This window comes from Sphaeramia orbicularis, chromosome 6 (genome assembly GCF_902148855.1).
Source record: "Sphaeramia orbicularis chromosome 6, fSphaOr1.1, whole genome shotgun sequence".
Lineage (NCBI taxonomy): Eukaryota > Metazoa > Chordata > Actinopteri > Kurtiformes > Apogonidae > Sphaeramia > Sphaeramia orbicularis.
This window is the reverse complement of record NC_043962.1, coordinates 19,179,419-19,205,726: the sequence shown is the minus strand read 5'-3', so window position 1 is coordinate 19,205,726 and position 26,308 is coordinate 19,179,419. Positions and strand designations below refer to the sequence as shown.

General features: G+C 36.7%; 1 protein-coding gene across 1 annotated transcript; it reads left to right on the top strand.

Moving 5' to 3' along the window:
• The first annotated feature begins 548 nt into the window (after positions 1-548).
• On the top strand, positions 549-26,308 carry LOC115420421 (solute carrier family 41 member 2). The gene is given in 15 exon segments (XM_075353480.1): positions 549-629; positions 2,095-2,537; positions 4,837-4,944; positions 7,215-7,286; positions 7,644-7,788; positions 8,775-8,921; positions 11,324-11,471; positions 24,159-24,169; positions 24,172-24,231; positions 24,349-24,354; positions 25,195-25,290; positions 25,293-25,349; positions 25,418-25,566; positions 25,892-26,003; positions 26,006-26,308. Coding segments are annotated over 14 exon segments (1,569 nt in total). The 5' UTR covers positions 549-629; positions 2,095-2,183; the 3' UTR covers positions 26,110-26,308.

Here is a 26,308-nt window from a genome sequence, read left to right as displayed (position 1 = left end):
GGCAAATAAGTGGAAAATTTCAAAACAAATGATACAATGACAAAAAAATTAAATAAATTAGATGAAACAGCAAAACAATATAGTGTTCAGTGATTCAGCTGGTGATGTACCTAAACAAAATAAGGCCAAAACACAAAAAATAATGTTATAATGAGAATAGAATATGTTATAATTATTATAAGATAATATTGCAATAATAATTATTGACATCAGCAGACACGGGTATGGACACAGACAAAGGCTATGGGTATATATCCTTTAGTATTGCGTGGTATGTTATGCATTTATATATATGCATATGAAATAAACTAAAGACTTTGTAAATGTTCTGAAATACAATGACAACTCAAGTTATAGTCACACACTTGTATCTGACAACTCTTGAGTGTGTTGTCCTTTTTGTACAGCCTATATGTGAGTTGTGACTACATGTGAATATGCACAGCAGCAAAATGAGGGAGTGCGTGTGTGTGTGTGTTTGTATGTGTGTATTTTTGTGAGTAATGCCACTAAGTCTGGAGACTCAAGAAAGACCATTCAGAGGACGACAGAGGCCACGAGGGATAGTCATGGTCAGCAGTAGAGTGTGACAGCACAACAACTCTTCCTCTCCTATGGTTTATCATTGGGTAAGGAACTGTTTTTATTACACTTTTCTAATCTTTACTACAGCCAAATGTCACTTTGACTATGTAATTAAAAATACTGACACTCAGTTATGTGATTTATTAAGTATCTGCAGCAACAGACATGGCAGATGGAGGAACACTAAGAAAAAACAGGCATTGCAAATTAATTTGATGGGCAAGTTAAAGGTTTTTTGCAGTTCTTGTTTTGATGTCATCCCTTTGACATTGATTGTACAGACTATTAACCCATAAAGGCCCAGCGCTACTTTGGTGGCAGTTCCCAAATTAATTTTTGTCTTTTTTTAACTTCTCTTAAGGGATTTATCACCATTTATTATAATATTATCTCCTGTATTTAGCATTTTTTCCAGCGTAAATGAGGTATTTCCCTATATTTAATCCCTTGATCGTTTTGATGTTCATTAAAGCTCAGAGTAAATTCAAAGGTTATCATGTCAGAAACAGCAAAAACTGAAGAAAAAGTGTCATTTTCAACAAATATGTCAATAACTGAGCATAAAACAAATGTCTCCATCCACTGTCATTGATCAAACTCCTTGGGTTTTACTGGTGAATGAATGTTGTAGAAGATGATGATATTTCCATGTTCAATGCAGAGCCTCTGAACGTCTGATGACCATGAAAAGATGACAAACTGCATTTTACACCAATTATTTACAGGCGTTTAGTGGATCAGCATTTATTAAAGATTTTAGATCAGTAGATGCTTTTGGTCGCCAGTTGCTGTTTGGGTCTTAAAGGGTTAAAAAAAGCCTTCTCTATACTTGTTAATTTGATGTAGCCTGTTTACCTTCAGACACTCTTGAGCATCATGCAGTGACCTCTCATATATTTTACAGGGCAATCCTAACATTAAACACAAGCTGGAAAGATGTAATGACTATTTTCTTAAAAAGGTTATACTACTGATAAATAAAGGCTTAATTAGTATCAACATATTTTTATGCACTCTGTTGACAAGACTATGTTTATGTGCACATTTACTTCAAATTGTATTGTTTAAAAATCTGAATTTCTTACATCTTAGCAACATCTGCTTTGTCTATCTACGTCATGTTGTAGGAATTTCAAATAAAGCACATTGTGTCTGTCAGACAACACAGCCTCAGTGTTGCTTGGGAAACAGGCATAAAGAATGATAATGCAGGGAATCTGTCACATCAGATGACCCTGAAACAGTCCTGTGGAATCCAGGCCATCTGCATGTAGATGTAGCACACCATCCTTTAAAAAAAAAAAAAAAAAAAATCAAAATTAAATATGTTTAAAAGTCATATCTTATCACAGTTTTTTTTACATGATTGAAGTCTATTATATGCTTCTGCTCATTTAATTTTCAGAAAACAGGCTCATTTTGGGACAGGGCAGTGATTTTTGGAATGAATCTTATATTTTTACCAGTGTATTCAAAGCAGATTCATGGTGTTGTTCTTTTTATTTTTAGGACAACTGTTTGGCAAGATTGTAAGTGCTGCTGTTTCTCAGGAGCAGGAGCATCAGAAGTAAAATCTTGCCCAAATCCAGCTTGACACCATGTTTGTCCAACAGCCACAAAATGGTGAAATGGTACCAAATGGATCTGTTGCAAGAAGTCCCAAACAATACAGATCCATCCCATTCATGTCTTCTGGAGGACCACAACATACCAGCTCTATTGAGGACATTACACCGATCAGTCATGTGTCAGACTATACTGAGACAGACTATCTACTCCCAAATCAACTCTATCGGCGCTCAACGATTAATTCATCTTTGAAAATGAAGGGTACAGGTGGCTCTGGTGCACCTGCAGAGACAGTCTGCCACATGGTTCTGCAGATACTGGTGCCATTTCTACTGGCTGGGCTTGGGACGGTCTCTGCTGGGATGCTGCTCGAGGTGGTCCAGGTGAGGAAAAGAGGAGGAGGAGGTAGAGGTGGTCCAGAGCTGCCTTTTCACATTATAGGGTTAGGGCCCAAAATAGGTTGTGGTGCATTTTTTTTTTTTAAGTCACCAAATGTCAGGGTATCATCTGGAAATTAATTAACTTATTTAAAACAGAATAAAAATAGTAAACCTTAATGAACTTGGAAAGAGTTAATAAATGTTATGAAAAGCAGAGGAGAGCACTCAGTCGTAAGGATGTAACAAACTTAAAAACAATGTAAAAGATAAAACAAGACAAAATCACTTGAAAACTACATGAAAAACACATGAAGATGAAATCAGATGTAACAGACATGACAAGGCAAAACAAAATAAAAGGTGAAAATGGAATGAAAATCTTAAGACAAAAAATGTGAAAGACAAAAAGTGAACAAAAGGACAAAAGAAATACTGTAAAATAATAACAACAAAAAAAGGACCACAAAAACACAAGCAATGATGACGAAAATTACATAATAAGTAGATGTAATGAGAAAAAAAAAAAGAAATAAAAGATGTAGCAATGTGTAAAATATGTAAAAGGATGAATGAAATGATGGACGAGGTGGTAGAAATGTTAATATTAAATAATCAGGGAAAGGCTTTTCATAGTTTTGGGTCCCAAGAAGACATGAAATGGTTGTTTTTGTTTTTTTTAAAAAAAAAAAAAAAAAGGGGGGGGGGGGGGGTGCTCAAACTGAAAAACTTTAGGAATCATTGGTCTAGAGTTTAGATAATGCCAAAGGAGGTTAATGAAATTCCATTGCTTGGTAGTGACAATATGATTATGCATTGTTATGAGTTGGCTTGCATACCAAAACAAGAAAAGCACTCGGAGAGCGCAGACCTCCACCAACACAGATCTGCACCCCCCCACCACCACCACCACCTCCCCGATCACCACCAAAATTTAATCATTTCTTCCTTGTGCCAGTATCAACATTTCCTGAAAATTTCATGAAAATCCGTCAGTAACTTTTTGAGTTATCTTGCTAACAAACAAACAAACAAACACACACACACACACACACACACACACGCATGCACGCAAACACACAAAGCGAAGTGATCACAATACCTCCTGGTGGAGGTAATAATGGGGGATGAAGGAAAACACAATAGAACTAGTGTTGAAGGGGTGAATGAAAGGTTATAATATCAAAGGACAGGAAAATATAGGAAACTAGAAGCACTCGGAGAGCGCAGACCTCCGCCAAGGCTGATCAGTGGCCCCCCCCGTGGGCCCCCCCACCCCCGATCACCACCAAAATTTAATCATTTCTTCCTTATCCCATTTCCAACAAACCCTGAAAATTTCATCCAAATCTGTCCATAACTTTTTGAGTTATGTTGCACACTAACGATAAGTGCCCCCCCCGTGGGCCCCCCCACCCCCGATCACCACCAAAATTTAATCATTTCTTCCTTATCCCATTTCCAACAAACCCTGAAAATTTCATCCAAATCTGTCCATAACTTTTTGAGTTATGTTGCACACTAACGGACAGACAAACAAACAGACAAACAAACAAACAAACAAACAAACAAACAAACAAACCCTGGCAAAAACATAACCTCCTTGGCGGAGGTAATTAACAAAACAATTAGATTTTTAAGATAGCTCTGATATTAACCCATAAAGACCCAGTTCTACTTTTTGTTCTGAAATGAATTTTCCTCTTTATTCAACATTTCTTAAGTGATTTATCACCATTTATTACATTATTATCCTCTGTATTTTGAGGGTTTTTTTTTCAGTGTAAATATTGTATTTTCCTTTATTTATTTTACTGATCGTATAAATATTCATAAAAACTCAGATTAAAGTTGAAGGTTATTATATCAGAAACAGAAAACTCAAGAAAAAGTGACTTTTTCAGTCAAAGCTATCATTAACTGAACATAGTCCAAGTCCATCCACTGTCGTTGATCCAACTCCATGGGTTTTACTGGTGAATCAGTGTTGCAGAAAATGGTGTTTCCACAGTAACTACAGAGCCTCTGAATGTCCACGAGTCATATCTGATGACCATGAAAAGATGAAAAACTGCATTTTACAACAGTTATTTCAACACATCCATAGGTTTGGTGGTTCAGAAGTTATTGAATATATTACATCAGTATGGTTTGCAACTATGGTGGATGTTTGGGTCTTTATGGGTTGAAACAACATTTCCTTTAAAAGCAAATAAATCATGTATTGTATTTGTCTGATGTTGGTGTTAACTATCTTCTATTATTTGTATGATTTTAGTGGTGTGTGTCTGTGTGTGTTTGGCAGAACTGGGACGTTTTTGTAGAAATCACAGAAATCCTGATTCTGGTTCCTGCAGTGTTAGGCATGAAGGGAAACCTGGAAATGACTCTGGCTTCAAGACTCTCAACCGCTGTGAGTGTATACACGTGAACACACACAGATTATTTAATAAAACCAAACACTGAAACAGATGAAACCACATGCTAAGATATTTAACTTAAAGGAAGCGGAAAGATTTTCAGGTAGGAAGAAATGGTGTGATGAGTACTGACTAATGAAGTTAATCAACAGGTCAACTAAGGCCTCATTCTCAGAAAAATAATTTTGTCCTCTTGCATCATAGGTGTGAAAGTTCTCATAGACGTGTTAGGACCTCAGCTGCAGATCAACAAGCACTACAATATCCTGCATGGCTCCAAAAACTCAGCAAACCCAACATATATATATATATATATATATATATATATATATATATATATATATATATATATATATATATATATATATATATATATATATATGTCTTTACTGAAAACTTTCATTTAACATTCTTTTTATTTGCAATAATTAAGAATGATATACATAGCACATAACACAACATATACAAGTGAAATAAAATTTTGTGTCTTAATACATGTAATTTAATTTTCATCATAAGTTATACACTTATACCTTTATATAGTTAGCATTTGCATATTTATAGTCTGAAGGTCTGTAGAATCTTCTTTAATGTTAACTGTTGAATCTACCTCATCCTTTCACATACATTTACCTCAGTGTTTCTGTATTCTGATTGGACTTGTAGTCATTTCTATTTGACTTTAAAATGACATTAGAGTAACGATTTGAAAAGTGTGTGATATTTTATTGAGAAGTTCAATACTAAAGTTGACTGCTGTCCAAAGGTAATCTATTTTTCTGCTGAGTTTTCTCAAAAGCAACTCACCACCACCATCTACTGAAACCACATATTACACTTTGAATCACATTTTAATTGTCAGATGATACACCTATTGTATTTTGATAGAAAAATTCTGTGATACACACTGAGACAAAAGACGGAGTCACTGGATTCTGGAATCAGAAGACTTTACTTGCAAGGAGTCAAGTACATACAGCAAGATGCAACAGTTGACTGACTAACACCAGGAAGTCTAAGTTCTTATGAAAGAATATGGATATTACAATCATTGGTCCAAGTGTCCAAACATAATGACGTTGATCCAGTTCACCATTGGCTTAGGTATTCAAAACATGGTGATGCATGGGTTCAGTGACCATGTTTGTACTCTTCTCCCACCTTCACTGTGGCCTGATCTCCCCAAGGGCAACAGGCTGCTCTGGCCCCGAACTGGCACCATGAGACAGAAAACATGTAGATAGAGAAGAAATGGTAGACATATCCTGGGTGGTATCTCATAGGATATGTCATCACGACCCATCCATGACTCATGGTCTGAACACCTGCTATTTACAGAGAATAGTCTAATATCATATTTCTCTAACATACAGTAATTAATGTAAAATTCCTCCTACAAACTTTACTCAATATGTTTTAGATTTGCCAATAACATTTTAAGGTGGTTATCATATATCATATCATATCATATCTAGGTCATTATTGAAAATGAGAATAAGCTGTGATTCAGATTCAGTCTATTTATTTGAACAGAAAATGTAGTTTACATACCATGTGACAGCAGCAATAAGCCTTATACGCTGCCAAAAGGAGTACAATGAAGTACAAACTTATGAACTGCTACTCCTAATTTCCACCAGCACTACAATCAACAGCTGTGTTTTTACATACAGTGTCACAGTTTCGTAGTATTACAGTTGTTGTGTACATACATTACATCACTACAGTGTATACATGCATGTACACAGGGTGGTGGATGTGTGAACACCTCAGTCCACACTTAACTAATTAATTCAACATTAAATAAATTTGTTCAATCATCAATAAATTAATTCAATATGCAATAAATTAAGTAAATTTTATTTATAGAGCACTTTTCACAAACAGAGTCACAAAGTCCTTTATAGTGCGAAATACAAATAAAATACAATTAAAATATGATAAATACATAAAGTGCACTCAGTTTGTAGCAGTCCGTAGGTGTAAATTAACTAATATCCCTTCTTGCTAAACACAACTGCATGCATTCATGTGACTGTGAAAAACAGGCAAGTGCTCAAAACTAACGTACCTGGTTAAATAAAGATTTATATATATATATATATATATATATATATCATATTGTATATATTAAGAAGATATATTAAGATAACACATTGAACATCAAAGTCCATTTAGTGACTGAGCTTTTGATTCTCAAGTGTGTTGAAATGTAACACTTCAATGTCTGCAATTTAATGTGATATTTGTCTGAGGCTTTCAGGTGCATTCAGGGAAAATGGAACTTCCCAGTGAAAAGTGGATGTTGATCGTTGGGAACCTGTCACTCAAACAGGTATTTTTTTTACCTCCACCAAGGAGGTTATGTTTTTGCCGGTGTTGATTTGTTTGTCTGTCTGTCTGTCCGTGTACAAGACAACTCAAAAAGTTATGGATGGATTTGGATGAAAATTTCAGGAAATGTTGATACAGGCACAAGGAACAAATGATAACATTTTGGTGGTGACTGGGGGGAGGGGGGCACTGATCTGCCTTGGCGGAGGTCTGCGCTCTCCGAGTGCTTTTCTAGTTTTTATTTGTGATTAATTTCTTCCTGGAGTGAATCATTCCTGCATCACCGTTTTACATGTTTAATATTTTCTTCCCATAATTTAAGATGTGGTTATTTTTCTTATGAAAATATATTTTACAGCTTCAAGCTACTGTGCTTGGCCTGTTGGCTTCCCTGATGGCGACTCTGCTGGGCTGGATGGCAGAAGGAAAGATGCCCTTAAACCACATGGTGCTCCTCTGTTCTTCCAGTGTGTCTACTACCTTTGTGGCTTCATTGTTGCAAGGTAACAACACACATACAGTTCATTTAACATTTCCACATTCCTTCCATCTATCTCATGTCTGTGTCTGCGAAGTCTGTTCACTTACGCTATGTTCAGACAGCAGGTCTTAATGCACAGTTCAGATTTTTTGGTGACATCCAATTTTTTTGTGTGCTCATTCATATTACACATTAAATGCTACTTCTATCAATTTTGAGTATGAACTGAATCTGACCCTCAAGTGACCTGTATGCACAAAAGAGGTCCTCATGTAATATGTGACCAACCAGGCACACACTGTGTTTTTGGAAGTAAATATATTTCCCTACACTCCTCCTCCTGGGATACAGAATTGTGACGTTTGTTGCATTTTGATGACGTAAAGATTGATAAATGCAACCTGGCCGTTCAGACTGAAGTCGCATTGCAAAATATCAGATACATATTGGATTTAGGATCACATATGAAAGTGTCCTAGGTCAAATTTGAAAAATCAGATTTGTGCTGTACAAACTGTCTTTAACAGATCAGATACAGGTCACATATGGGCAAAAAAAAATCGGATTTGGGCCACATTTGCCTGCAGTCTGAACGTAGCCTAATTCTCATGCTCTGCCACTCATCACTGCCATTTCAACAACCAGACACTATCTGTTTCTTTCTGACCTTTCAGCGCCGGCAGTTGCTCTAATTATTATACAAAAGAGTGTCAGCTTTTGACAACTAAAGACAGTGAAATAAATTCAACATGACGTTTATAGATTTTTTTTTTTTTTTCTGTGAAATTTCATCTAATCAGACTTGTTGCAGGTGTTGATGATCACAGCCTTAGGGAATATGGGCTGCATATGGAGAAAGCAAGTCTGCAAAACCAGTTTGTTTTTGCTTATTAAACTAAACAGAAAAAGGAAGATTAGGACCAATATCCTTTTATTTAAGGTCGAAAGAAAAGTAAGGTAAAACAGATTTGTATTAATATTGTTCATCTTGACTTTTTCCTCCTCCAGGAATTATAATGGTGGGAATAATCATGGGCTCCAAACGAATGGGAATCAACCCTGACAATGTGGCAACGCCAATGGCAGCGAGCTTTGGGGACCTCATCACTCTTGCGTTACTGGCCGGCTTCAGTCAGTGGTTCTACACTTTTATGGGTAAATAAGGAGGGGAAGGCACTTGGATAGCCTGAGAGAACAATATAATTGTGCGCACATATAGGAAAAGTAAGGAATAATGGATCTTCTTTCTTAGAGCCTGAGGTCATGTTATTTTACCCTTGACCAACAGATGGCAGATGTGACCCTTGATATGTTGCGCATCAGTGTTAGTGTGTTCTTTTGTTTGAAGCTCCAAGGATGAGTCTGGATTCGTCTCGGTCTCAGATAAATGAGTTTATTGTGGTCACAGGTCAAGCATTTGCTCAGCCCTGAGGTCTCAAGAAGAATGAGCCCCAATCAGTAATTGTGGTTCACATTTATCTTCTTGGACAGGGACAATGGGTTGGACTTTAGATTGCGCTATTAGGATTGAGAAGATGACTTAACGACCAGCGTCCCCACCCCATTTCACCATTTTCAATTTACAGGCGCCAATAGTCCCACAGCAGCGTGTTCATTGTTTTTGTAAATTGTCTGTAAAATCTGTCCGATCGAAGATGCCAGGGAGACACTGTTGTGTTAAAAACTGTTCCAGTTACTCCCATTATTGACTCAGCAAACGTAGAGACCTGAGAGTTTCTGCCAATGTCTCTCTCCCTGATATACATTTCATGCAGTTCTATACTGTAGGTCTGTAATTTCTATAGATTACCTCCAAAATCAAATGAACAAACAAAGAACATTAGTATGAGGAAAGAGGGTGTCTGGCCTGTCTAATTAGGATATCTGGTTTCCTCAGCCTAAGAGGCACATCGTTTGTTATAATTACCTCAGGACCTCTAAACATGTTAAACCTATGGACTCAGCACATGTATGACAGTTGAAACTCTTGACCTTGTCTCAAGAACACATAAAGCGGTTTAGATACTTCAAGGGAGGAAACATTCAAAACAAACGATGCTGTCTATTGACTATGAAACAATGTTGATAGCGTTTTGCCATTACTACCCCCCTGATTACAACACGTACACGTTGCACTATCCACAGGCTTACCTTTACCAGCACCACAATGTTTTCACAGTCATCGGTGCTTGTAGATCTCCATACCTTGAACTCAGCCACAGCAAAACTGTTCATAGCTGTCAAGGGACTTGAGGCTTTTAAATTCTTGCACTGTGTAGTAATTTATGCCGAAAATGAGATAGTTAACCAACTGCATGTAGGTTCAGGGTGTCAGAGTCCAGATCCCTGCATCAGTTGGATACCTGTGAACACCAGTAGCTTGAAGGGGTCTATTTCCTTCATATCTCTGATCTTCTCCAAATACCTTTATTTAGCAGTCGCGTTGAGCTTCGCCACCGCCTTACACATTTTTTCTTTAATCTTGATTTATACAGCTCTTTCCTGTACATCTGTACTATGCTGTTGTCCATAGCAACTGATAGCTTGTAAGTTCAAAATGGTGCTCCCTTCCAGATATACCATGTGATATGGTGTGTTGTAGTGGGTCAGTTGGTCTTACACTAAGGCTATCACCTGTCTAATCAAAAAACTCATACTTGGAGCCAAGGAGGAGTTGAGTCAGCTGGTCTTCAAAGCCAAAAAAGGTGTTTATTTGCAAGAAATACAGATCAACACCAGCAAAAATACCCCAGGGTAGACTGAAAACCTGCTCTCCGATGTCCCTGTTTTATACTTGGGTCCAGGGGCTCATCTCCACCCCTGGCCCTCCCATTTGAATCTATTTGGGATTGGCATTTCCCACTCTTAGGAGACAATATTGTTTTTATTTGTGTCTTGGCTTTTATCCATTTCCTTTTTTTAAAAGCACACTGGAAAGCACTTCCCAGATCTCAAGTCTGAGGCCTTTACAGCTGTAGCATTGTTTATTTTCCATTACATGAACACACAATCTACTTGTTACTTAACATAATATAACTTGCATACACATATGGCACATAGTTTGATCAGTACGCACATTATACATCATTGTGTTTAATATCAGTACACTTTCCTTCCTATCGGTTCCATTCGGGTTTTTCCACTACTCTGTAAATATACCAGATAGTACAAGGTGTTTCCCGCCGTATTTTCCAATTTTGGTCTTGACCCAACAGGATGTCCTCATTCCTAATATCTGACTCTAGTTCAAAGCGGTTTGTGACCTTGTCTCTATTGTAGGCTGAGCCAACCATCAGCTCACATCTTGTTTGTGTATGTAGCAATCTTATGTGTGTGTATGTTGTCCTTAGATGTGTGTCTACCTAAGAAAACAGGAAACAGAGTCTATGGTTATAGGGGTTTCCTGTTTTGAGAGCATTATGTGCTGACAATGATGTTAGGTAAAGCAGGTTAGGTATAGGGCCTCAACTGTCAATGACAAAATAAGATTTCACTAGTATGATGCTGTATGGTTTTGGGGACAGGATACTGTATAAAGACAGTTTTTCTTTTGACAGATATTTATCCCTATGTGTTGTACCTGGTGGATCTCTTATTTGTGTCCCTGATCCCTCTGTGGGTGGTCATCTCCTCCAAACACCCAGACACTCACATCTTGCTCCGCACAGGTTGGGAACCAATCATTACAGCAATGGTCATCAGCAGGTACTGAGCCTCTAACATGCTGAAAATACAAATAATCACCTTTTCACTGCTATTTTTTCCCCAATTTACTTGATTTCCCTTGTAGGAAAACATTTGAACAATACATGTACACTTGGAGCAGTCACTTGCAAAAGTGATTTTACAACTGTAAATGCATATTTTTATATTTAGAATATAATGACCCAAACTGTCTTGTAAGAAAGTACAATAAATAATCTTTATCAAGAAGAAAAAGGAATAGTCTGTTTTACTTAGAAGTGGTCATTACAATTGAAATCTGATGCAACATGAAAACCACAAGGACAGCTGGGCTGTTATTTTGGAGCACATTTGACACACCACTGGTATCAGCATTTGTTAGTCTTCTGAAAGTAACTGACCTTAACAGTCGCTAGACATAACAATAAGGTGGAATATTTTAGAGCAGGGGTCACCAATCCTGGTCCTCGAGGGCTACTATCCTGCATGTTTTAGATGTATCCCTCTTCCAGCACACCTGATTCAAATGATAAGCCTATCATCAAGCTCTGCAGAAGTCTGATAATGACTGTCAGGTGTGCTGGAAGAGAGAAACATCTAAAACATGCAGGATAGTAGCCCTCGAGGACCAGGATTGGTGACCCCTGTTTTAGAGCATATGACAAAGGCCAGGCTCATGGCAACTTTGCAAAGTATGATCTGATGCAGGAATGTTTATCCATATAAACCAGCTGGCATCAATAGTGAGCAAATCTCATGATCTCAAAGAATTCATACTCTCCATTAGCACCTACTCAGACTCAGCTTTATTGTCATTTGATCAATGGTACATGATAGAACAAAATATAGTTACCCAGGTCTCAGTTTTTGTAGCATGAGAAAAATAAAGGGATATATATAAAATTAAAAAAATATATAAAAGGTAACTAGGGTAGAATAAACAGTACCATAAACTATGCAAAACATATGTATTCTGTCCTTGCTGCTCCCCGGTGCAGCTAGACAGATAGCTAACTCCTTAATGACTACACCTGTTGATGTTTTGCTCTGGTTTATTCATCGTAGATGAGTCAAAAAGGTGTAAAACTGAAATAACAAACAAAATAATTTTACAAACACAAATAAAACCCACCATGTCCCTTTAACATTACATGCAACAATGAGTATTAGCGCTAGCATGCTAATACTCACGGCTAACACGCTAACCGCTAGCTTAATGCTAATTATAAACAAACGACCTTTTAGCGTCTTTTTCACAATACAATACACAAATACAAGCCCCAATAACTGTAACAAACTACACATAACACACACACGTTTTCATACACTTACAGGCTGTGCTTGGGCCAGAGCACAGAGCAGCAGTCCTATTCAGACGGCACTAGGTCAACATGCTAAAACAGGAAGCGCTTTGCGCAACATCCGGTTTGCCTTTCACAGTAAAACTGTAAAACTTAAATCTCTTAAAAAGTAAAATACACAAATATATAAGAACACAAAAATAAATCCTGAATGGCTGTTAAGGAGCCAGAACAATATGTAATATATAATATGTAAAAAAAAAAAAAAGAAATTAAATTAAAAAAAAAAAAAAACCCTTCTTAACATGTGCAAAATTACACAGTATGCAGCAACAGTTCAGTTAAAGTGATGGTGCATGTAGCAGCAACATGAGCAACAGTGACATAAAGTGACTTATGGTGGAATTGTTGAAGGAAAAGGCCGGTGAAGAAATTAAGTCGCTGAGACAAAGAAATTGTCAATTATTATACTAATTATATACTATACAGGGTTATTCAAAAAGAATGAACCGATTTCATGAGGCATTGCTTCAGTTCTCAAGCATTGTCATGGAATGCGTCAGTGACCACTTGAAAAAGGAGTTTTCTATGTTTGAGCTTTTTTAAATGTAAATGTGCACCAGTGATGGATTGGTCGGAAGAGGGCCCAAGACCTTACTCTTTGAGCTTGGCCTGAGAGGTTCCCAGACCTCACTGTGTGTGATTTTTTCTTGTGGGGATACGTAAAAGATCGTGTCTATGTTCCACCGCTACCCCACTAACCTCGATGACCTTAAACATCGAATAACACAGCGATCAATTCAGTGGATCGTGATATACTGATACGCATTGATGAGAAAAGACACAAGCAGGGCCAAATTGGGAGAAGGGTCTGAGAAACAAGCAGGCATAACTTTCCCAGCATAGGGGCTACATAGAGAAGTATGAAGGTACTTTCCAGCATAAGGGTATGTCACATATGCTGTTTTAATAACAACGTGAACTATGCATTCTCAGGTCCCAGGTGATATTTAATGGAGACTAGTGGCTCTAACCAGTATCCCAAATGTATTAAAAAGCAACAGATGGAGACCAACTGGTGCTGAGACAGGATGCTGAGTCGGGTTCTCAGGGGTGTAACGAGGGCCTGGCTTAAGCAACATATATAAAAAACAAGGTCAAAGACTCCTGTCACGGTTATTTCTGAACATCATTAATTAATAGAAACTGATGCTAGAAAAAGGGGGATTTTAGAAGGAGGGCCCGGGTTTTGCGGAAATCACGCCCTGAGCCTGAAACAAGGTATAAAAGATGGGGAATTTCAGCTGCTCTTCAGACCAGTCCCGGTGTGTCTCCGTGTGTTTTAACCTGCAGTTGCAAATAAACACATGTATGGCTCTGAAGACTGATTGACTCGGCTCATCTTTGACTCTGAAGAGGTTTCTTCCTGAACATCTCTTAGTTACAATTTGACAGTATAGCATCAGGCGGGGAACCAGGCGCAGACCTATCACCTAGGTCCTCGTCAGCATCTGGGAGGAATCCTCCTATCGCATTGATGTTGCCTGTGCTGCAGGTGGTGGCCACATTTAACACTTGTAAGACAGGAAATAAAGTTGATTGCGGGTAGAATACTTGTGACTTTGCTGGAGTTTTTCTATGTTTGAGCTTTTTAAATGTAAATGTGCCCTGGTGATGGATTGGTTGGAAGGGGCCTCGGAATCCTCTTATTGCAAATGATATTGCCCATTGTCGGGGCCTAAACCTCACAGTGAGAAAGAAGCACAATGAGCTTGTAGATTTACATCAGATTTATAAGAATAATATTTCCAATTAAAATGAACAACCAGCAATAGGCACGATGATCAACAAAATTTCAGAGAAAAAGTTTCTGTTCGGCCAAACAGGGTGCAGTCTGCTAAGACTGGACCAAACACATAGAAGTCAAAGAGCCTTATACTGTGCAGGACACGTAAACAGGTTTACCGAAGTTCCATCACATGTCCCGACAGTGTCTGGTTTTGATTAGATTCTATTGATTTGTTCAGCATAGCAAGTACAAAGTCTAAAATCGTCAGAATGACAAGTACAAAGTTTAGACAAAATGCTTAGACAGAATGAATCAGCAAAAAATAATTTTTCCTCTACACCTGTGCTGCAGGTGGTGGCCACATTGAACACTTGTATGACAGGAAATAAAAGTTGATTGTGAGTAGAATCCTTGTGACTTTGCTGGAGTTTTTTATTGCTTTTCCTTATTAAAATATTGGGTAATTAAAATCGGTTCATTCTTTTTGAATAACCCTGTATATTAATTTAATCTGCGCAGAAGAAAACAGTCTGCAGAGTGCAGTGACAGTTGGATTTTTATACAACCTTTGTAGCTCAGTCGAAAAGTATGCACATGACATTCAGAAGGAAGGAAAGAGAAAATCAAATCCACCTCCTGTCAAAATGTGATGATGTCACATAAATTTAATCATAAAAAATAATACAAAAAAATTATAAGTCCCGCCTCCTTATTTCCGGTGACCTAAATAATAGTGGTGTGATGTTGAAGATGAATCACACACACATACATCTACGCCTTATCAGTGCCACAGCACTCTTATCTATGTCAGTGGAAAACAGAGGCCCCACTCCTCAAAAAACATGCGGCATAAAGAGTTGAACTTTTAATCACACATACAACATACAGAACCATACAGAACCATACAGAACCATACGGAACCATACAGAACCGGTATGATCCCCTTATGTTACCTAATTATCTAGGTCAACCGGAAGTCACGTGGGGGGGGGGACTTATAATTTCGGGTATTATATTTTATTATTAAATGTATGTATTTTCAACACCACACCATTCTCAGAAGTGGACACCACTATTACTTAGGTCACCGGAAATAGGGGGGCGGGACTTATAATTTTTTTGTATATTTTTATGATTAAATTTGTGTGACGTCATCACATTTGACAGGAGGTGGATATGATTTCTCTCAGGAATGCTCCAAGGTAGCTTCAAGGACAAGCATGGAATAGCATTAATGGTTACACTGGTCTACAAGTAAAATGCTTCTAGAATAAAAGTAGTGACATTTTATCACGTGTGAGTCACTAATAAAGAAAAATCAAGTCAAAAATGCTGGTTGGCTGAAGTTTCCAAGATACAGACTTGGGTTAAAATGTGAAATTCGAGAATTAACAAGACAATGGGTTTTATTCAAAAGAAATATTTGTGTCAGGGCAACAGATCTACTTCAAAACACTGTCTGCGCATGACAATACATTCAATTTAGAGGTTCTATTCAGTGGAAGATTTATAAGTCTGTTGTATTAATGTACATAAATCAATATATATCCAATCCAACATTATTTATAAAGCACTTTAAAACAACTGCAGTGGACCAAAGTGCTGTACAGAAGAATAATTAAAACCAAAATAGAAGAATAAAATACAGAATAGATTTAAAGACATAGAAACTGTACAAAAAGGAAAAAGTGCTATACAGAATAATAAATAAACCCCAAATAAAATAATAAAATACAAGATAGATTAAAAAGCCATACAAGTAAAAACAACAAAATAAATAAATTAATTAAACAGATAAATAAGAACAGTAAACCACTACCAAATAGAAACAATAGAATAAAGATAGTACCTTCAAACATCTCACATGGTTTCAAAAGCCAAGGAGAAAAGATGGGTTTTAAGAAGGGATTTAAAAACTGACAGAGAGGAGGCCTGTCTGATATGGAGAGGCAGATCGTTCCATAGTTCAGGAGCTGCTGCAGCAAAGGCACACTCACCCCTGAACTGGTGCCTAGTTTTTGGTACACTCAGGAGCAGTTGGTCAGCTGACCTGAGAGAGCGGGGGGGTATATAAAGCTGCAGCAGCTCATATGTGTAACAACACTTTATCATATACCTTGAAAATATCAGCAAACCAGCCCTTTGGTCATTTGTTTTCCAATTAATCTTATTAAAATATGCAACATTCAGCACATTTAATCTCTGAGGCAGATAATTTGTAAAAAAAAAAAAAAAAAAAAATTGTTGTCCAGTGTTATTGGACAGGAGTCTGCAGTTGCATCCGCTGTTGACTGCGAAGAGGCGGGTCAAGCTGACCCAGTCTTGCAAGGCAAAAGTTCAAGCAGTTATATTGTACGCAAGGAAGGAATACATAAAATATAATGATGAGAGTTAGTTATACAGCTATATGTAATTTACTATTATAGTGTCATATCATCTTTATTTAGTGTTATATTCAGTGTTTTGATTAGACTGGGAAGACAGAACTACATAAGAAAGGTGTGTATTTTTCAGCTGACTTTTTTTTCCACCTGATTTTGACTCCTGCAGCTTTAGGCTCTTCTTAAGCTTAATTTCCCTACAGGAACAATAACACATAAAACATAAACGTAATGACGAGACTTGGTTGTTGGTCTGTGTCCTTTTCCCCCGCCTGATACTATACTGTCAAATTGTAACTAAGTGATGATCAAGAAGAAACTTCTTCAGAGTTAATGATGAGCCGAGTTGATCAGTCTTCAGAGCCGTACATGTGTTTATTGCAAAGCAGGTTAAAACACATGGAGACACACCCGGATTGGTCTGAAGGGTAGCTGAGAATCCCCCATCTTTTATACCTTGTTTCAGGCTCGGGGCGTGATTTCCCGCAAACCCGGGCCCCTCCTCTCAAAATCCTCGTTTCCCAGCATTGTTTCTATTAATTAATGATGTTTCAAAAATAACCGTGACAGGTGTCCTGGAAGAGAATTAATAAACCACCTTCTGTCAAAATGTGATGACGTCATATATCATCAAAAATAATACAAAAAAATTATAAGTCCCGCCCCCTTTTAAAAAGGCGGGCTTTTCACAAATGCTCATTCATCGAAAAGTGCGCCTTTTTAAAAGGCGGGCTTTTTGATGAATGGGCTTTGTGAAAGATTGACAGTTGTGTGTTTGGTTTAACAGAATTAGGATGTGAGGATGTGGAACATGAAACTTGCACGTATGTTTTCACTGTTTCGGGATTGGGGGGGGGGGGTGTGAAGGGGAGAACAAGTGGTCATTCATCAAAAAGCCCGCCTTTTAAAAAGGCGGGCTTTTCGATGAATGAGTATTGTGAAAGATTGACAGATGTGTGTTTTGGTTTAACAATTGTTAACAGAATTAGGATGTAAGGATGTGAAACATATGTTTTCACTGTTTCGGGGTACATGAGTGCAAGGGGTGGGGTGACTCTTTATAAATAAGTGAACAGTCTGTCTTGCTCTAAGAGTTAGACATGTTTGTATTTAGATCAAACATTCATATTTAATACTTACATTAATATTTTTATTTAACATTTCTAGTTTAGTATTTCGATCAAACATTTATATTTAATATTTACATTAATATTTATTTAACATTTGTGTAGTTAGTATTTAGATCAAACATTTATATTTAAATTTACATTTAATATTTTTATTTAACATTTATATTTAATATTTACAATTAATATTTAGATTAAACATTTAGTGTTTCACATTTATAATCATATTTAACATTTATATTAATATTGCACATTTAATATTTTTGTTTAACATTTTAGATTTACATTTAGTATTTAGATAACATTTATATTTAATATATACATTTAATATTTTTGTTTAACATTTTATATTTAGTATTTAGATCAAACATTAATATTAATATTTACATTAATATTTTTATTTAACATTTTATATTTACATTTAGTATTTAGATTAAACATTTAACATGGCAATCTACAACCAAATTTGGCATGAATTCAACTGATAGTTTGTTGCTAGAGTGTTAACAAGCAAAGAAAGAAACAACCGAACCAAAAACAATACCCCTTGCCTCCCCTTTGGGGTGGGCTAATAATGACAACTCTAATTTTTTCTTTTGTTTTAGTACAAAAAGTATTACACTTACAAACTATCCTTAAACAAAAAAAAGCGATCAACCTGAACTTCCATCAACAACCTGAAATTTATCAGGCAAAATAATTGTAATTTTATTTTTTTTAATATTTATTTGGTTTTCGAATTTTCCATTTTACAACATGAAGAAAGAGAACAATGGAACAGACAATGTGACAGGGACACAACTGTTCATCTCCTGTGTACCATTTGGTTAAAAGAATGGGAGAATCAGACTTCCATGTCACAGCAATTATTTTTTCTAGCCACTGCCAAGGCTATTTCGGGGAATTTTGTTTGATATTTGTTTAGTGGTTCATTAATCTTCATAAAATTTCCAATTAGACAAATTTCAGGATCCAGGGGTATTGAACTCTTGGTAACATTAGACAAAATATCACACAAGCCCAGCCAAAATCTCTGACTTTCACACATGACCAAGTACAATGTAAGAATGAGCCAATTTCTGCTGCACATTGGAAGCATACATCAGAGAGTTCAGGTTTTAGACCTATGGATTTTTTCTGGAGACAGATATAACTGATGCAGAAAGTTGTAATGGATAAGCCTATATCCTGAGTTTATAGTGCTGATATGCTGTTCTCACACAAATTGGACCAGAGGGCATCTTCAATTGGATGTTTAAGTCTGATTCCCACCTTTCTTTGGATTTATACATCTTTGGTTTAGGACATTCTTTTATCAAAACAGAGAACACTTTAGAAATAAATTTACATGGGTCACCAGTATGCAACAATTTTTCAAGCTCCGTGAGGTTGGGTAACACAATATTCTTGCCCAATGTGCTGCTTAGAGATGATGTAATTGGAGAAAACAAAAAAAGGTCTTGTTTGGCAAATTATATTTGCCTTTCAGTTGTTCAAAGTCATCAAAGATCCTTTCTCAAAGCAGTCCTCCAGTTATTATTCCATGTTGATACCAGGTTTCCAGAATCGTATTGTTAGAGTCAAATGAATGAGATGGTTTTGCTTCAAAGGAGACTTGACGACAGTCTGACTTTTTGTTCAATGCTTTTATGTATATCATACCATAATTTACTAAGGTGAAATAGAATTGGATATCTGTTAATTTAGGCAAGATTTTTGAGTTGTACTTATATATAAAATCACAAAAACCATTATCTCTCAAAGAATGAAAGTAATGTTATGTCCCAAGATGGAACTTTGTCACCTTCAAACAAGGATAAATAAATCGCATTTGAGCAGCAAAGTAATATTTTTTTGAAATGGGGCAACTGGAGCCCTCCTGATTTATATTCCCATGATAATAGTTCTAAATGTGGAAGTGACTGAAAGAGATACTGTAACCTCGGTAAGATGTTCATTTTGACGCAGTTGATTCTTCCAATCAAAGTGATGGGTAGGCATAGACCACTTGTGTAGGTCTTCCTCAATCTTTTTAATAGTGGGCTGTAATTCAATTATATAGAAATTTTTTAAATTATTATCCATTGTTATGCCCAGATATTTTACACCTGTTGGAGTCCATTTAAATGCAGAGATGCCTTGACATTCAGAGTAATTGAATGCTGTAAGTGGAATAATTTCACTTTTATCATAATTTACTTTATAACCTGAGACTGCACCATATAAATCAAGCTAATGTTGTAATCGAGTAAGGGATTTAGAGGGTTCTGTTATATAAAACATAACATCATCGGCGAATAAACTAATTTTATGGGCTGTCGGACCAACCACAAAGCCTTAATGTCAGAATCTTGTCTAATTGCCTCTGCCAAAGGTTCGATAACCAGTACAAACAGACCTGGTGATAATGGACAACCATGGCGGGACGATCTAGTCAAAGGGAATCGGAGGACATCGGCCCATTAGTAGTGATCCTTGCTTTAGGTTTGTAGTACAAAGTTTTTACCCAATCAATGAAATTTGTGACCAAAACCAAATTTTGTCAACACCTTAAATAAATAGAGCCATTCCAGTCTATCAAAGGCTTTCTCAGCATCTAACGCCACTGCCACGGATGGATCAGATCTTGATTTTTGCCAAGTGGTTATATTAACACAGTCTACACAAGTTATTGGCAGATACACGTTTTTGAATAAATCATTTTGGCCTGGATTAATTATTTTTGGTAATATGTCACAAAGTCTATTTGCTAACAATTTAGAAATCAGTTTATAATCTGTGTTCAATACTGAAATAGACCGGTATGAAGCACATTTCAATGGATCTTTATTTTTCTTGGTATAACTGTAATTATGGCAGTTGTAAAGGATTCAGGTAATGTTTGTGTTTTAGCTGATAAATTTATTACATCAATAATTAGAGGGATGAGCAAATCTTTGCATTCCCATAAAATTCCGGAGGGAAACCATCCTACTCCTGGTGCTTTGTTAGACTGGAGTGAGTGTAAGGCTTGTTAATTTCTACCTGAGTAAAGGGGAGGTCAAGATTCTTTCGGTCTTCTCATTAATTGTTGATAATTCAAGTGTGGATAAAAATTGTCAAGGGTGGGTCGAATCATCTGGAAGTTCTGATTTATATAATTGGAGTACAAATTTTTAAATGTGTCCTTTATTTCTATTGGGTTATATGAAACTGTACCCGTTTCAGTATGAATAGCATTAATTGTCCTATTACTTTCCTCAGACTTCAGCTGCCACAACAAATTTTGTGTGCCTGTCTCCCAATTCGTAATACCTCTGTTTAGTTTTCAAAATGTCTCTTTCAGTTTTGTAAGTATTTAATGGTATTGTATTGAAGTTTTTTTCTTAACTAAAGATTGGTAAGTGTCATTAGAACATTTTGTTGAAAGTCTTTTTCCAGTTGTAAAATTTCTTTTTCTAACTTCTTCAGTATCTTCTGTGTATTTCTATTTATGACCCCTTTGTATAGGAAATAATTTGCCCTCTTAAATAAGCTTTTAAGGTATCCCATAAGATTAAAACAATTGGGAGAGGAAGCACTATTTGTCTCACAGAAAAACCTAATTTGGTCTCTTATAAATGTACAAAACTTAGCTCTGTGAAGCAAAGTGGGTTCAGGCGCCATCTATAGGGCCTTCTGGGTACATCAGGGAACGAAATAGACAAGATTAATGGAGAGTGGTCAGATAAAATCAGGATAAAATATTCAGATTCCAATGCTCTATGAAACAACTGGCTAGATAGCAAAAATAAATCAATTCTAGAGCGGGGAGTTATGAGGGCTTGAATAAAAGGAATAATCTTGAGTCTGGGGGTGTGTCTGCCTCCAAATGTCCATTAGATTTAATCTTTCATATAAGATTGGATCATCATAGCTGCTTTCGACCTGGTGATGGTCTTGGATGATTTGTCCAAAGCAGGATCTAAACAAAAGTTGAAGTCACCCTCTATTAGTACATTATGTTCTCCACTTGCAATTTTTAGAAAAAGATCCTGCATGAACATTTCATCATCATAGTTAGGTGATATGGATTAAGGAGTTGACCATTTTTTCTGAAAATATTCTACATTAATAAAGACATATCATCCTGATGGGTCAATAAGAATATCAATAACTTCCAAAGGTGTGTTTTTATTCACCAAAATGGCTACTCCTCTGGCTTTGAATTGAAAGAAGAGGATATCACCTGTCCTATCCACTCCCTCTTCAGTTTTTTATGTTCTTGCGAGGTGAGGTGAATTTCATGGATGAAAGCTATGTCTACTTTTAACTTTTTCAGATATGTTAATGACCCTTTTCCTCTTAACTGCCCCATTCAGACCATTAACATTAAAACTGACTAACGTCAAAATGCTGTCCATTTAGACATGCTTATATAATAATTGGACATGACTTGACATGACATGCATGGCACGATATGTAAGTGGAGCAGGAAGAAAAAAAAAAAGTCCCCAAACATAAACAGTGAGCACAAAAACCCTACAGTGCCAATCCCAAACATAATGGCACACCTTCCGTAAACTGGAATGGTCTTACATACGTGAGCAACCTCAAGTTTAATGACATGAAAATCTACCGCCCCCCAGGGGCCCTCCAAACAAACATGACAGATTTTGAAGCACTCTTAACTTAGTGATAAGTTGTGAAGGATCGAATGATGCCCCAATAAATAAAAAAGTATCTATAAAACACTGAAAATAAAATAAAAGTCAGGGTTTATGACAATGATATCTCACTGCGCTGGTTGCATAATTGCAACCGAGTCTGTTCGAGCCACAGTTTTCTTCATTTTCCCAGTACATTGTCCACAAACACTGTGGCTTCCATTGGTGTTTTGAAGAATTTCCCTTTCCCATCCAGGAGCATTATCCTCAGTGTGCAGAGTGCAGCAGACTTAGACTTAGACTTAGAGCAAGCCAGACTGTTCACTTATTTATACAGAGTCACCCACCCTTGCACTCATGTACCCCGAAACAGTGAAAACACGTTTCACATCCTTACATCCTAATTCTGTTAACAAGTGTTAAACCAAAACACACATCTGTCAATCTTTCACAATACTCATTCATCAAAAAGCCTGCCTTTTAAAAGGCGGGCTTTTCGATGAAATGACCACTTGTTCTCCCCTTCACACCCCTCGCCCCAGTCCCGAAACAGTGAAAAATATGTGCAAGTTTCATGTTCCACATCCTCACATCCTAATTCTGTTAAACCAAACACACAACTGTCAGCTTTCACAAAGCCCATTCATCAAAAGCCCGCCTTTTAAAAAGGCGCACTTTTTCGATGAATGAGCATTTGTGAAAAGCCAGCCTTTTAAAAAAGGGGCGGGACTTATAATTTTTTGGTGTTATTTTGATGATTAAATTTATATGACGTCATCACATTTTGACAGAAGGTGGTTTATTAATTCTCTCCTGGATCATAGTTTTTATATATGTTTCTTAAGCCAGGCCCCGTTATCACCCTGGGAACCTGACTCAGCATCCTGTCCAGCATCAGCTGGCATCTACTGTTCACCATTTGTCATCTTTTAATACATTTGGAATGCAGGTTGGAGCCACTAGTCTCCATTAGGCTGATACCTGAGACCTGAGAATGCACGTCTCATGTTCTTATCAAAACACTGTATTGTACCAGGCATTAGATCCTTATGCAGGGAAATAACTTTATTCCTTCTCTGTGAAGCCCCTATGCTGGGAAACAGCTTCATCTGCTTGCTTATCAAACCCTTCTCCTGATTAGGCCTTATTTGTGTCTTTTCTCATCAGTAACAGTGACATGACATAAAAACATCTTTACTTTACAAACCACTACAACCCCTACTATAAAACCACAGCACATAGTAAAGTTTTATTTTTTACAACAGTGGCAAAGCAATTGTTACATAAAAGGTAACAGTCGCAAAAAGCATAATTATATAACAGTGTGATTATAGATCCACAAGCTTCTTCATGCATGTATCTTAACACAACCAGAATTTTCTCACAACTCCTATTTTTTTCCTTATCATTCTAATTAGCTAATTAATATTGGCAGTTGTAGCAATATGGCCTTCTAAAAACATGATTTGGTTCTTTTTATTTCAGCATTGGCGGACTTATTTGGACAAGACGGTTTCAGATCCAAATTTAGCAGGGATCATAGTTTATGCTCCAGTCAATAAATGGTGAGTTGCCACTTTTGTTTTATTTTTACTTAATATTATCAGGCTCCTTACTTTATCTTCACATCTGCAGGAGGTTGTGAAGGTTTTTGCACGTTAAATAAAATTATAACTCAATGGTGGGTAGGTAAATCTGTATGAAACTAAATTTGAAGGTCAGTTTTTTGGGTCCTCACTGACCCTTAACCCAGTGGTTCCCAACCTTTTTTGGCTCATGACTCCATTTTAACATCACAAATTTCTGCTGACCCCAGACATTAAAACAGACACATTTATTCTTTTTTTGCTAAATTATTATTATTTTTTAATCATGTAATAGTTGCTATACTATGTTGCAAATAAATGTTCATTTTTAGACGAGATTTGGGCTATTATAATGTATATATTATGGACGGAGACAGAAAAGTCAGGTGTAGATTACTGCACAAAATGAGAATTTTATTTTCCTTGGTCAGGATAGTACAGTCAGTCCAGCTTGTATTTACAAGGCTGACAATTAATACTGATAACCAATAACTCAAACTATGAATTATGAAAGAGCTGCAGCTCTGAAACTGACCACAATGAACATTTGAAAGATAACAGTATCACACTGCTTCAGTTTCAGGAGTTTGTCATGTCTTTTATTTATTGTGATTGTCTCATATACTTTTTATTAGTATTTATTTATTTACCTACTTACTTATTTAACCAATTACTAGAAATTTCAGGTGACCTGATTTGAAATTCCAGGCGACCCCATGGTTGAAATACTGCCTTAACCCCTCAAAATGGTGTTAGTTGTACAAAGCTGAGAAAAAGGGACAAACTAAAGAGAGCAATAATGTTTCCTTTTGGTATGGACATATGCACACCAAAGGTGGAACTCCAAGGGACATTGGGATCAACTGCTCTCCAGTGTTTGTCCTCCTGCTTTCCTGACCACACTTGTTCTTTTTTTTTTTTTTTTTTTAAATCAGGTATTGGGGGAAATCTTGTCTCCATACAGTCTAGTCGTATTTCTACTGGTTTACATTTGAAGTACGCACCTGGAGAAGTACCAGGGGACCGTGTTGGCTTTACAGTCCTTGTCGTGCCTTTTATGGTCAGGTAAAGAATGAATTGTTATGTAAAGGTGATGTTCTCTTTAACATCCATGTACATTACTCATACACAAAAATATATTTTGATGTTGTTATGAAGGACCGAACCATCGATCTGCCCAAGTTTTGCTTTTCCTAGTCATCCCTGGTCAGTTCGTCTTCTTATACACAATTCATCTGATGAAAGGAGGACACTCAATACCCAGTGCTCTCTTCACAGTCTTGTTCTTGTCTGCCTCCCTACTTCAGGTAAGTCAAGAGTTCTACACTACAAATAAAAAGTTAAGGATATTTTTTATTTTTGGGCTATTTTTTTCAGTTGGGATTCTTGCACAGAGCTTTCTACTTTTTTGTGCATGAATCAATTGAAATACATTTTTTAATGACCAGACATAGTTTTTTTTTTTTTTTTTTTTTTTTTTTTTTTTACAAATGGCAAAAATGACAAAAAAATGACAAAAAAAAAAAAAAGAAATATCCTCAACTTTTTGTTTGTAGTGTATGTGGTCCTGCTTTGTCTGTATTATTCCTCATCACTGTTCTATCATTTTTCCTCATTTCTCATATCTTTCGGGTGTTCCTCCTTTTAGTTATAGCTGACTATATGGGTCACTATCTATGGCGAAAGCATAAGGACCCTGATAGTTATTCGATACCCTACCTCACAGCCCTGGGAGATCTGCTAGGACTGCTCTCCTCTCTCTCGTGTTTCTCATACTGTGGTGCGTTGGTGACCCGTGGCAGTGTATAATTTACTCAGTCTGGCTTCACTCTTCTCTATTTCCTCAGTAAATTCCAGCAGACCTCACTCCCTCCTGATATACACAACATAATAAAGCTCCTAAAGCAGAGTGGTGCGCAGTAGACTCCATGTTTTGGAAGCAAAATTAATAATTTTGACTTCTGTAATTGAATCACTTATAAAGTCCACTGGATTTATCACTGTTCCTTAGTCCTTGTGGTTTAACAATATTAATGCAAATATAATAAA